Here is a 14,853-nt window from a genome sequence, read left to right as displayed (position 1 = left end):
CTTAGCCCAGATATACTGTAAATAAAACATGTCAGGCTGGAGGAGAGGAGTTCATTATCCCACAGACTTGAAGGAGAATTCTTCTTACTCTAAATTTATGGTTTCCAGATAGATCTTTGGCTTGGGAGTTGGCTACCAGAACCAGGTTAAACTGGAATGTGTGGTTTGCTGCTCCAATATTTGTCATAACAATGTTACAACACGATTCAGTCTGATTTACACTGGCTATGGCACATCATAAGGAATAAATAGGACCATGCCAATATTGCATAAGTGTAAAAGAAAGAGCTGCTTCGTGCATCAACGTTTGACCCATTTAAAGGGCAACTCCAACTTCCTAACCCTGACCTGAACTCTATCAGGGTTTTCATTGAATGATTCCTTTTCAGTACAATTATAAAAGCCTGCTTTGTTATATTGTGCAAGTCCAAATGCAGACCTCTTCACCCTCCTGTTTTGCATCATGACAGCATGATGCACCACAGTGTGGTTGGCACAAATTTACACCCATCTGCACTCTGCAACGTGACTCTCCCTCAGTTGCTTGTATTTGACTTCGAAGAAGTTAGCAGCTAAATGGGTGTAACAAAGTGCAACAAAAGACTCTACCTGGTACGAGCAGGTATGATGAGTCCATTATTGGGGACAATATAAGATCTCATCAAGGATAGTCATAAAGAAGGAGAATTTCAGTTATCTGGATCACCATGAATCAGGATAATCATGAATATCCTCCCGGAGTGACTTGAAGAAGCCGTGCCATTTTTAGAGTTTTAAAGGAGACATATCATGCTCATTTATCAAGTTCATAATTTTTTAGGGTTACCACTAGAATAGGTTTACATGCTTTAATGCTCAAGTTTTCTCATACTGTATTCCCCCTCTGTCTGAAACACTCACAGCTCCTGTCTCTTTAAGGCAGAATACCCAGTTTCCTCTTGTTGGTCAGCTTACACACGCCTGACCCAGCACTGCAGAGCAGCTGTGCTAAATCAATTTGTATGTGCCAAACTAGCCACTAGGCATAGATTATGCATGTGTGACATGGTGACATAGTGTGATGTCACAAAGTCACAGATTTAAAAGGCGAATTAACTAACGAGACCTTTTTAACTTTCAAGATCTTTTACGTGCAAATATAAAACACTGTAGGAAAGGAATAAAATGAAAAAGCATAATATGTCTCCTTTAAGCATATTTTGATGATTGTCAGGATATATTGTGAATCAATTATTTTGGCCAGGATAATTGTCACTTGAAGTTTTCCTGCCTGTCCAGGATGGCCATAGTTGGTGTCATGTGCGACTTCCGTTCAAATAGAAAGAACAGCTGCAGATATTAGTGAACTCTTCCTCGACATTTATCTTAACTTAATTTTGTTTCTCCTTGTTGCATTTTAATACTGTTGCACCGAGACTTGGCAGCTCTACTTCGACTGTCTTTGAGAACTCTAGCTTTGTGTTTTGGCCCCATATGTCCAGTAGAAATGTTGTCACATTACGCTAAAATAACTGAATGCTTTAGTTTATCCTGAAGCAGATCCCTCCCTGCTATGGTTTGGAAAGGAAACTTGTGTCCTTCTTCCTGCATTTGTTTTTGGTGAGTTCTGGTTGCTCGTGTCCAGTGGGGCCATCGCGTACAGCTTTAATCGAGAGGTCAGGAGTTCAGAGTTAAATCGACCTTTCTGACGGCACAGCTGCCATCCTTTACTCTCCTTTTGTGCGGAAAAGCTGGAGCCAGAGAACCAGAATCATCCTGTACGAGTTCATTGTGCTCACACTGCCATGCTGCTCTGCCAGAAGGTTCCCCCGCCATCCTCCGAGCGAATATATTATAAAGAAATGATAAAGATGGCATACCTGTAATTTGAAAACAGATGGTTTGGTTCTTTTGAATATTTATAACAATCAAAAACAATTTCTCCTGCACCAACCTCGCTATTCGCCCGGAGGCCGGCAAGGTGTTAAAACATTCATTTTAATGAAACTAGAAGGGAAAAAAAAGATATCGCCTCTTTGTTTTTTCTGAGGCGAAGGAGGGCGGTTGAAGTAAATGTAGAGAAGGCAAAGAGTCGACTGTAAAGGGGGAGATGGGAGCACACATGCGTCGGAGAACGACATGCACAGTGCGGCCCTCGGATCTGCTTGAAGTTGTTGTCTTTAACAGATTGTATAAATAAAGAGATGAATAATGAAAGAGGTTTATCTGTTTACATCACCGAACTCCCCAGATGCTGATAATCAGTAAGCCGCTATTTCCTTTCGTTTTGAAGGTATATAAATCTTTCCTGCCACCTGCTCTTAATGTCATCAGACTCAGAAGTCAGATGACCTTATAATTTACCCACTCTGAAATAAAAAAAAATGTTCAGACAAACTCAACGGCATTTGATAAAAAAGAACAGATAAAACCTTGTTTGATTTAATTTGTTTTACCTTTTAGAAGGGGAGATCCAAAATTTCTGCATGTCTGATACTTTTCAGTTGGCTTTTTTTTTAGTGCTGGGTTTTACCCTGTCCCTATCTTTCATTTGTTTTGACAAGCTACAGTGTTACTGCATGTTTCACAAGCTTTAATATTATGTCTGTATTTTCCACAATGAGAATCTAAAGTCTCTCTCTTGTTCTCTCTCCCTCTCAATCAATCTCTCTCTTTCAGAGTATGATTTCCTCCATTGTGAACAGCACTTACTATGCAAATGTGTCGGCGGCGAAGTGTCAGGAATTTGGGCGCTGGTATAAACATTTCAAGAAGACAAAAGATATGATGGGTAAGCAAAACGGAGGGGCGCAAAGTATGGCGCTCACACTTTTGTCTCTTTGCACACACACACACACACATTCACACACGTACACACCAGTCGCCATTACAATATGTTCCTAACCAACCGTCTCTTTGTCTTCTTGCCGTTGCATGAAGCAGAAATAAATTTTTATCTTGTTATCTAATAATTCAAGATTACTCCACACTGTTTTGCAGTTGAACACAGTCTTATCTTTGATTTATCCTTTATTGCTTTAACCAACACTAATGCAAGAGTCAAACTGAGGCCTCTGACTGTTTTATTTTTTGTTTGTGAGAAACTACCACGCTTTAGGTTTCCCTGAACAAAAGGCAGCAATGGCTTCAACCAGCCAGCGCCTTGTCTGAAATTCAATTAGATTTTCTTATCAACCCTCTAACAACGCATGCTTTATATTATCTCAAAAAAATCCCCTTTGACCCAACAGGAAATGAGGTTATGTGATACTAGTAGCACCCAAGCTGGAGATAGAATTCCGGTATATTTTTGTCTTTTGATTAAGCAGAACACCACTCTGTTGCAAGGCTCATAAGGCAGTATAATGTTGAGATATTAGCTTTAACAATCTGTTGAACAATCTTTTTTTTTCTTTGCCAGTGTGCTACTGCTCACAGTGATGACAGATGAGATATTATATCAAAATGTTTTCACAGCCTCCATGCAAATAGCGTGTTGTGATCAAATCTTATCTGATGTTTTTTTGCTTCTGTTGAAGTGGCAACATACGCTGGCAACATTATTTACTTCAGACCTGCTGTACTTGTGTATTCTCTTGCATACTCCTACACATTTTCTGTCATAATTGTTTTCTATCTGGTTGTATTTTCTGCAAAGATGGGGCTGCTGCAGCTGCCAGTATGGCCTCAGCGTTGCCGGTGCTTTAAATGTCATATTTCTGCTGAGCTGAAGTGGGAGAGAAGAACTGTAGAGAACTTAACCTTGTGTTTTTTTTTTCTTCCTCACAACTCTACACTGTGTGTGACTGTGTTTGTGTGTGTGTGTGTGCGTGCCCTGCCCTGCCATCCAACTGTGTAGGCATGCGCCAACCCTCCCAGCTGGAGGGCTACCTGGGGACGTGTGTCCTCCGTGAGAGCCCGCGTGCCAATGCACTAGGTATGTCGCAACATGGGCACACACACAAACACACCCTTTGTTTGATATCTGCATTGACCAAAAATCCTCCTCCTACTCCTTATAGACCTACTCTAAGCTTTACTATGACTACCGCACGCTTAAACCAGTCGTTACTGCAACTTTATGAACTTTAACCTTAAACCCAAACCTGAAGTAACGATGTTGAAGATCTTTGTCTCGTTCTTTTTGGCACCACCTGTGGCCGTAAGCGGTAATCGCAGGTGTGTTTGTGGACCTCTCTTCCCACGCAGTGTGGTGTCTTTGATTATGCACTTGTTCTTGAAGTTTCATTGTCTGTAGTTGGGCACAATGCGGTATATCTCGATATTTTGAACATCTCCTCAAAAGCACTTCATAAATGCTAGGACTGAGCAGCATTGTGAAATATTACAATACTTCGACCAAATACCTCAATATCAATATTTCGACAATATTGTAGGGATGGCTATTGGTAGTTTCACTAAATATGAACAAAATTATATTTTTGATAATACAATAATGTGGATATGATGACTAAGTGTGTAAAGGCTTATGCCACATCACAATATAACGATATCCAAACTCAAACATGATGTATAGTCTCATATCACGATAACAAAATGATATATTGCCCAGCCCTGGTCTGTAGTCATCAATCTTTGTTTAGCCATAGTTACTCGTAATGCTAGGTAAATGCTAAGCTAAACAACAGAACCCTGCTTCACACTCAAATGAGTTGAAGAGTGAGTTGGAGTAGCGTTAACACTGCCTCCCCTCTCTGATAGACCAACCACTTTGCTGTTGGCTGAGTTGTTGTCCTCATTAGTAACATTTAGACTCATTTGCCGACAATTTCCTCATTTTTTAACTCTCTACAGAGGTATGGCGACCAAATAAAATGCAACGTTACCTTGAAGAAAATTACAGGTTTTTCTGGTTTGAACATTGTTGTTAGTCATTTTCAGACATTTTAATGCATAAATTTAAACAACAAAAAAAAATTTAGTGCGTTACTTCATGTTGTCCAGCTTTTTTATGGCCATAATGTGACTATGTGAACAGATTTTGATACATGTGGAAGGAAAGTACACAAACACACACACACAATGATTCAATTTGTCTAACTTGTGAGGAGCTACATTCCTTCCTTAATACCCAACCATACTGCTTAATGTCAAACGGCTGTGTTGCCTAAACGTAATCTCAATTAAGATCTTAATCTTAATCTGAAAACCAAACAGCAGTTATATCAAATTAAAAGAAAAAATGACTAATTTAGTTTAACAGCTCATACATCGGAATTTGGAGCCAGTCCTTCTGTCACCTTTCTTATCTGAGCCTCTAACCACACTTCTAAAATGACTCAAGTGGCAACGACATTGGCGCACCTTTAACCAGAAACGTTGAAATACCATCTCCTTTCGACGTTAAAGAGAAAAAAATTCTTTTGGTGTCACTCTGGTGTAAACATCTAGTCCAGATAAGGACAAAACCACAGATGTACACAGAAGCAGCGATAACATCTCAAAATGTTCTTACACATATTCACACAAACTTGTGTACCCATTTGTCATGTTAGCCAAACGTCAGACACAAAACCTTGGCGCACAGGCTTTCAGGTGCCCACTGAACGCCTGCGGCAACTCTCCCAACCTTAGTATTCATGACAGGCCGCCGTCTGCTGTACGTGGCCACAAATGGTGAAATGCCAAGTTTGAAGGCAGGGAGAGAGAGTGGCACGGTCATCCCTTTGTGCTTTGGCAGCGGTGTCAAATGTGACTCTGCATTTACTTCACCACACTGCATTCAGTACTCAGTTTGAGCCTGAAGTCAAGGGGAATAAGTACCTGGTCACAGGTACTGGCAAGCTGCTCTGCTGCTCTGCCAGCTGAAGTGGTGTTACCGGCCTCCAGCGAGTGTCGCGTCTCTTCTTTTGACGTGGCACCAGGGAAGCCAACACGGGAGAGAGAGTTGGGTCACTTTGTATGTCTCTCTGTCTCTCTCTCTCTTACTCACAGTCACACACAAACACACACACACATATACACACACACACACACACACACACCCTCCCTCCCTCAGCCCACATCCCATTCCCATTGTGTGTTTAATCCGGGGCTCTTTTGTGGCAGGATTCCACACGAGGACTCCCGCTTCTGTGGCAGCCTTTTTCTCCCAGGGCCTGCCATGCTCTTCTGTCACCCCTTCTCTTTTCAATTTGCATGGAAATGCCTCCGTGTGCCTGTGTGTTTGTGTGTTGTGAGCATGCCCCCCAGCAGTCTGTGCGAGTGAGCATATGCACACACACACACACACACACACACACACACACACACACACACACACACATACACACACATATTCACATATGAGTGAATAGACATGCCATACCATCAGAGCCAGGGAATGCCAGGGATTATGGGAAGAGATGTGATTATTACCAAGATTTTTTTGTTTTGTTTTTCCCCCCACATCATTTGTTTTCGACAAACGCTCAATAGACCCGTCTTGGCCGGGTGTTTTGTGCTTGCTGACAGTTAAGAAACAGGCAGCTCAAACACACGATTATTGTGGGTATTTTTGGAAAACATCCATGCACTTAATCTTTCATCTGCTGAAAAATTCAGCTTGTTGAAGACCCCCCCCCCCCTTCCCTCCCCTCCCCTCTTCCCCATAACAGCAATTTACTCTTTTCACAATCTCATGCGACGCCTTTCTGTGGGATGTGGAGGCCGCAGCGCACTTCTAAGGTGTTAATGTTGCCATCCGTATGAATTCTTAAACGCTGCCCCCTCACTCACTCACTCACTCACTCACTCGGCGCACAAAAAGCCTCAGCATATGCAGATTCCTTAAAGAGAGGCGGAAACCTGAAAACATTCAGCTGCTCCAAATGCTCATTCACTTCGCTGTGGGTAGTACTTTGAATGTTAAATCATTGTTTTCATCCTCTAAGCACATAATTTAAACCTGTCTTAAAATATTCCCCAGCAGCCATTATGGACTTAAAGATTCCCAAAGCAAGAGATGCCGCAAAAATCTCCAAAATACCATTAAATGACGGCACATGGATATTTTTTTTGTCTCACAGTTCGAGTCAAGCCTGTTTAAATACACTCAAACGAGGCCTTAACTCAGGTTACACACAGTATCCTCCGATGTGCTCCTTCTGTCTCCGCTCTCTGCTCCCTACATTTATATTTAGACCATCCTTCCCTAAAAATGTCATAATGGCTAGCTTGTGTTCCTTATTTTAGAATTAAGGATGTAAAGAGAATCACATTTATCAGCATTGCTTCTGGCTTTGTGGACACACACACACACACACAAACACACACACATTAATTCTGTACCTACACATACACACACTCCACTGTCTCTCCCAGATTTTTTTTTTTCACATGATGAGGCCACAGACATTCTGAACTTAATTTCGAAGGCATGGGTTGTGGGAGACACAGGTCAAACACAATGAAGCTCTTTTATCTGCGTTTCCATCTTTTTCTTTTTTTAACCAGTCGTTGGCTGATCAGCTGTTTCATATCCAATCAGGGAGGAAGAGGCCTGTGCAGGGTACTGCTTCAGGGGGAAGACACACATCTTTTTGTTTGTGTTTTGTGTTTTTAAATATGAATATATGCTGACAGGAAAATGTCTTCCATTGCTGTCATGAAAGTAAACTGGAATATTAGCTGGGATCGAGTTTGATCTGATGCAGAGCAGATTTATTTCATTTCTTCTTATTAAGACTGTTTTACTTTATTCAGATACTCCAGCTCGCTTTCTCTCCAAATTCTCTTCCTGTGTTTTCTTTTTGGTGTTTAAGACTTTAAACCGATAACTGACCTTGTTTTTTCTCCCTGTCTCTGTCTCTGTCCCCTCTGCGCTCCACTCTTCTCTGCCTTTTCTTTGCTCGTCTTACTCCCTCCTCTGCCAGAGATGGATGGCCTTTCCGACCTGTCTCCACCTGGCTCCAACCACAACCACAACCACCTGGGCTTCTCCCAGCAGCAGCAGCCCATCCCCGGCAGCACAGCAGAGCAGACTCCTTCCTCACCGGTGCCGCCGCTGTCTCACGCTCCGCCACCACACGGTGGCCAGCCTGGCGGTCGACAGCCCCAGCTTCCCGGTCTGCACCACCCGGGCCTGGTGTCCACGCCCATCAGCCCCCAGCTGGTGAACCAGCAGCTCGTGATGGCACAGATCCTCAACCAGCAGTACGCAGTGAACCGGCTGCTGGCGCAGCAGTCCCTGTCGCAGCAGTACCTCAACCACCCACCTGTCAGCCGCAACTCCCACAACAAGCCGATGGAGCCACAGGTGGCATCAAACACAGAGGTGTCCGTCGAGATTTACCAGTGGGTGAGGGACGAGCTGAAGAGGGCCGGCATCTCACAGGCCGTCTTTGCCCGTGTGGCCTTCAACAGAACCCAGGTGAGGAGGGGAGACAGATGGGCCAGAATAACAGGGACCTCCCTAACTTTAAACAACAACATAAAAATGTACTAAAATTATGGGTAGTACTGAATTAGGGTATTGCAATATACTGGTATTAATGATAGCACAGTTTAAAAAAAGGAAATATTACTTTTACTTTACTGTTATTAATAGTACACATGTGTTAATATCTTGTGAATAACCAGCACAGATGGTAGGCCTTTTAAACCTTTTGTTTATCAGTTTATCTGGTTGCCTTTTCACTATTCATTAAGTGTAATTGTTCTTTCCGTTGCTTTTTGTTTTGGTTACAAACTGTCTTCGCACCTCCCTACACTCGTATTTTGAGTGTTATTTATTTGCCAAAAAAGAGACAAAACAAACAGTAAACAAAGTTAAAAACTAATTTGACTGATTTCAAATTTTCTGTAGATATTTTTATCGTGAATTCATTTGGCTTCGATAGGCGTGTTGTGAAAATCAGATATTTTCGCAGCCCTAGACTGAATATTCACAGATGTAACTAAATTAAATAATAATTCAGGTCGATGGAACTGATGTTTGTCAATCAAATTTAAAGAAACAAAAAGCGTCATGTGATACATAATGATCAACTTTGATAAAAGCAATAATTATTTTTTGGTTTTGAGATGTAAGGGAAAGCATCTAGTATTTGCTGCACCATTTAAAGTTGTTTAAAAATTCAATTTATTACTGTATAATTCAATTTTTTATGCTTAATTTTATGCCCCCGTCTGACTCGTATTCACAGGGTAATAAAATGTTTAGAGTACAAACAGTAGCCATTAAACGGGCACTTGAAGTTTCTGGAAAACCAGTGAATTTTTGGTAAAAACATCATGCAGCACAGGGTGTGACTAGTGTCAATCCAAAATTGTAAATTTTTTAACAATCCTCCTTTTGAAATGTAATTGCACAAAACGCTTAAATTGTTTCCCCCTCGCCATTTAGAGATTCTACACCAACATCCTGTTTGAAAGGGGACACAAACCACATTAAGGAAGTCATTAAACAATTTCTCTTTGCTAAGAAATACAAAGCAGGGCCTGGTGTTTGAACTGGTTTATTTTCACAGTTTATATCTCATTCATTCTCACTCCAGTAATCTAGCACCTCTACTGTTCTTCAAGATAGCTGGCAGCCTGCCATGTGAAAGACCCGGGCTCGGTCATGGCGTGCGTTCTCTCCCTGCCAAAATATGTGGTTTCACTTCATAGTCAGAGGCCTCACACACACACACACACACACACACACCGACGACAGCGATAATGTCTTAAAACGTACTGCCTGTATTAAGGGGGGGTTGGTGGAAGGAGGTGACAGCAAACCTCATTACGACTGCATTTGCTTTGAAGTCACTGTATGAAAAGAGACAAAAACACAGAAATTGATAAGGATCTATTAGAGTTAGAACTTACAACAGCCCCCCCCCCCATCCCACCCAAAAAATTAATGCGTGTGTGTGTTTTATATAGTGGAGTCACACAGTGGTGTTTTTGTGCAGATTTGCAAGCTCCCACACAAACAGAGTCTTATCTGTGGCTGATACGAGGAATTAGCCCAATGTGCTGTTGGAGAGTTTGCCTTTGGAGGATTATTTATTAGGCTTGTGTTTTTCTACGAGTCTGTGTTAATAAAGGGAAGGGGGGGGGTTTCGAGTAGTGACATGAAGAGGCGGCGGTCCATGTAGGAGGTGAATCAGAGAAGGCGAGGGGAGGGATTGAGGCTTGTCTTCATTTTTTTTTTTGTTCGGAAAGGAAACTGATTGACTAAAGAGATAGACAGAAGGGGTTGATGGTGAACACTGATAAGCATGCAAACACTGAAGAATGCAGACACACGCAGTACAAAAATAAATGAGTTACGCCACTAATATATCCCTACTTGTGGAAGTAGGTGAACGGTCCCCTTCGCCGTTAAAACGTCACTCTGAGTCGAATTACGTTTGAGAATCTGTTCACACTTGTCTGGATGCCACAGACACACCTTTTTAAACATGACATGTGGTTGTATACATTTTAACTGCCAGACGAATGACACACAAGCACATATTTGCAGCTCTGCTCATTTCACAAGAGGACTTGCCTGCTCCACATAAATATATAAAAATAAAAGCACAAGCATGTTTTCCCCATCACCTTGTTTTATTACCAAATCACACCTATTGATGGTGAGAGAAGCGGAGCGATGGTTTGCACAGTGTGTGGCCAAGAGCTGATGAAAAGGCCCAATCACACATCCCTGATAATGGAGTCATCGCCGTCTCATAATGATGGAATTGAGCGCTATTGAAAAGTAAACAGAGGATACGCTGATTGCATGTCGTACAAGACTGTCATGTTTCAGGCGAGTAGCTGCGGCTCTTATCCAAAGCAACATACGGCTCGAAGAATATGTCCAAGATCTGCAAAATTACACACAAGTAAAACAAGAAGTCTTGAGTGTTCAAAGGCCACAGAGAAGGTTAAACAAAGTAGCTTTGACACCCAAGACTGAGCATGGATAAAAGGCTATGAAACTGATGGAACAGGATTTTTTTATTTCCTTCAGGAGTTCTGTAGAGAGTCGTGAGGATGCGGAGCAGCACGGGAGAACATTAGGCTAACCTTGATAATGTGATTTGACAACAATAATGATGGAAGAGAAAGCTGAGTCAGAGGGAAGTGGAGGCACTGTCTTAATTAGGGGTCACAGGGGAAGCCTGTGACCCAACAGAACAGAAACTCAGTGTGGATCAACAAACTGTGGTCTAAATTAAGTAGCTCAGAGGTAGAATTAGTTTACAGTTTAAGAGTGTCAAATCACCATTGTCATTAGAGTCTCCATTTACACTCATGGCTCTCCTCTGCTCTCTTGTTTAAGAATCCTCTAATGTGATTATTCCCTTCTTGCTTGCCATGCTGACCCCCCACCTTTTCCTTTTTCTGTCGTTCTGCCTCTACTTGCTCTCTCACCTCCTCTCCATCTTTCTTACTCTTCGTTTTCTCCATCTCTCCTCCCACCCCATCATGCAGGGCTTGCTGTCTGAGATTCTACGCAAAGAGGAGGACCCTAAAACAGCGTCCCAGTCGCTGCTGGTCAACCTGCGCGCCATGCAGAACTTCCTGCAGCTGCCGGAGGCTGAGCGCGATCGCATCTATCAGGATGAGAGGGAACGCAGCCTGACGGCAGCCTCGGCAATGGGCGCCGCTCCACTCATCAGCACTCCACCCAGCCGACCTGTACAGGTACCAGAGAGTTGATTCTTCCCTGTGCATGTCGTCCATATCTGTTGCAGATTACTTCTTGTTATCTTTACTCAGTAGGACCTAATTAGTAGACTCGAATTTGAGATTTACCAATATTTCTCAGAGTCAGAGCTGCTCTATAGACAGGATAATTCACAAATCTGAATAAATTAATAAATAAGAGATTTGTGAGCAGTTGCATTGGAATTTAAAGTCTTTGTGTAAAGGCAGATTTATACTCCGCCATCAAGGTGCTGCTGTAGATGCTTACAGAGTGAGATCTGATTTATGGTTTGACCGATCGATTGTTATAGCACCCCTGCAGCAGTAGATGGACGTGTTGTGCATTGCAACCCAGTGTTAAGCATCTGCTACGCACCTAAAGTAATCAGATTTACATTAATTTATTCACTCTCTAAAAGAAAATCACAGAGAGAAGAGCCAGAATTTTATTCCTAGATAACTCAATACAATTTTTATTCTGGCTTTGCTGAAAAGGAAAATATCAGCATGTGTTTACTGTCCTTCCTTAGCATCTAGAATGGCACTCAGCAGAGACCCAACAGTCCCCTTTAATTCAGATTTTTATTTGGATCCGCAAATGTACTCACTCATAGATACCAGCCTCCTAAGTACGCCAGATATTTTCATCAGGATCCGTGCATTATTCCCTGAGAAATTAATTAAAATGTCAAAAAAAAACAAAAAAAACCTGCTATCTCGCAATGTTAAAGAATAAGAGAAAAAGTTCCTTGATCCGGTCCTTTATTTGGCTTCACACCAAAAGTTAATGGGGTTTATTCTGGGCCGAGACCCATCCAGCCAACCAACAAAGAATCGGACTCGGGTGAAAACAAACAAATAACAAACACGATCAGCAGTGGAAACGTGGTGGACACACAAGGCAGACAACCATGTAGGTCAGATGTGTAGTTATATTTCAGAGGGACGAACATCAGCTGTGGTAAGACCAGATCCAAGTCTGAGGAAGAAGAATCTGGCCAAAACTAACTGACTAAATAAATCACTTTTGCAACAACCTTGTTACCCACCCGAGCCATCACATACCATTCAAGTTTGCCAGCTAGCGAACAACTAGAGAAATATTTGTATAACTACCAAGAATCACTGCACAGTCAGACTATTGTGAAAAAAAAGTTCAGATCGCTGACACAACAGTGCGGCCATAGTTCAGAAGGCATGCAACAAAAAGAAAGACAAAGGTTTCATTCATCATATAAACAAAATAACTAGTCCTATGAACTGTTTAGCTGGTGATGACAAGATATTGTTGGTAGTGTGTGAATGAGAGCAGGTGTGAGAGCAAGTCGGAGTGTTGGAATTTACTGTTTGTCTTTGCGGTGGTGTCATGGACCGAATCCAGACATGTGTAACAAGCCCGCTGACATCAGCCAGGTTTCAAAGGCTTGACAAGAGGTTAAACAAAAATGTCACTCTTTTCGTCCCTTATTCAGTCTATTAGAGTGTAAAAAGTGCATTGTGTGTTCTTGCACAAACACAGACACAGTCATGCACTGCACTCATTAGCGCACTTTGTTCTCATGTGACGACAGCAAGCATGCATAAAAGCACCACCCCAACGCTGTTTTGCTCCACACCTCACATTCCCCTCCATTGTATCAGGCTACGACCTGTCTGAGAACACATGAAATAAATAAAAGCCTGTCTGTTCTGTCGAGGTACAGTACATTCCCTCTGCATGTAAATGAGTTCTGCATCATCCCCGCGTTCACCACACAGGTGAGAATGGTGCACAAATGGTGGATAATTTTTTGTGCTAATTTTGACCTTTTACCATGCATTAGGCAGCATTAACAGCCCTCCCATTTTCAAAGTATAGCTCACTCACTGATGACGAGCTCTGTGAAAGATCAAACATCGTTTAGTTTTAGTCGGTCCCCCGTTTCAAAATCACTGCGTGCCACAGCACAACTTTGTACCCTCACCGCAGATCAGTGTCCCTCATTTGAAAGGTATGTGGCAACTTTCTGCCACTTAAGCCCATTTGAAGTGCGGTCAGCTGCATCTGGGAGGTGAGAGGGGCGGACAAAGGCCTCCTCTGTCCGGTACTCGGTGAAGATTTGGCTTTTATTTAGGTGTGGAGGAAAGAAAGGCACAGGCACAGGCCCACCCATCTCCGAAATGGAGCCTCCCTCTGAAACTGCTCAGCATGACGGCAGCTGCTGTCTTTACAAAACTAAGACAGACAGAGTGGCATTCTGAAGCAGCGGTGCTGAACTTTAGCAGGGCCACTTTGCAGTTCACAGCTCATCTTTACAATCAGTAGGACAGAGATTCAGAGTTGGAGAGTGCACATTTTGTTTTGTTTAATAGCCCACTGTTAATGTTTTTATTAACATCCCAGAAGCAGAGCAGAGAGAGGGATTTGGAACTGAGTTTTTAGATTTTCAATAATCACATCAGGTGAATTAGAATGAATGTACCGAGGGCCTTTTAGCGCACAGAGCTAGAAACACATTACAAAACAGACACAGATTCTCAGGCTGAACAAGAAACACAAGCACTACTACATGGCATGCAATCTGTAACTATTTCAAACATGACCCAGAACTCTGGCTTGTGGTTTTTAATATCACGCCACTCAGACTACTGTTGGCACATCAATCGAATATCTTAAGGCATAATATACTTCACCTGTATACCTTAAACACATTGACATTTATCATGTAGACCTGTTCCTACACAAGGCAATTCTCAGACCAACAAACACACGCATACACCTTCACACACTCATACACCTGGCCATCTGCCAGCCTCTCCTATGGAGCAATGCGGTGTGAATTCAAGCACATAAATCAGCCAGGGTGGCAATTGAGCCAGAGACAGAGGAGGGTTTTTATTGGCCTCATAAAAACAGATGCAGAGGTATGTTTCTCTCACGTGTGCTGATGGGTCGGCTCAACTCCCCCCCCAAAGCCAGTTAGCGCACGTCCCAGCCTTAACAATTAGCTTGACATGGTAACCTACCGCTCAGACTGACAAGCCCACGTCGAGCTGTCGTGAAAAAAAAAAAACAGGATGAAAGGCTCAGAAATGCGCAGACATTCCAGTTTCACCACAAATTTGAGGATCGTATGATTGTTTTTTAACACATAAAGGAGCTCGTATCAGGTGTCTAGACCAGTTCTTTAATATATATGTTTTTAAGCACAGGCTGTTTCATGAGTTAGTAGCTGTTGGTGTTATTATGGTTTATTTGAATGCCTTGTA

General features: G+C 42.4%; 1 protein-coding gene across 1 annotated transcript in view; it reads left to right on the top strand.

The window, feature by feature from the left end:
* satb1b (SATB homeobox 1b) overlaps positions 1-14,853 on the top strand; it is a 63,400-nt gene that overhangs the window by 26,244 nt on the left and 22,303 nt on the right. The window contains exons 6-9 of the mRNA XM_073484570.1: positions 2,659-2,770; positions 3,839-3,916; positions 7,854-8,350; positions 11,389-11,601. Of these exons, the coding sequence (XP_073340671.1) occupies positions 2,659-2,770; positions 3,839-3,916; positions 7,854-8,350; positions 11,389-11,601 (900 nt within the window). The remainder of the gene's footprint in view (positions 1-2,658; positions 2,771-3,838; positions 3,917-7,853; positions 8,351-11,388; positions 11,602-14,853) is intronic.

The sequence above is a fragment of the Pagrus major genome, chromosome 17, assembly GCF_040436345.1.
Source record: "Pagrus major chromosome 17, Pma_NU_1.0".
NCBI classification, from domain to species: domain Eukaryota; kingdom Metazoa; phylum Chordata; class Actinopteri; order Spariformes; family Sparidae; genus Pagrus; species Pagrus major.
The sequence above is the reverse complement of the archived record's forward strand: the minus strand, read 5'-3'. Positions and strand labels throughout refer to the sequence as shown.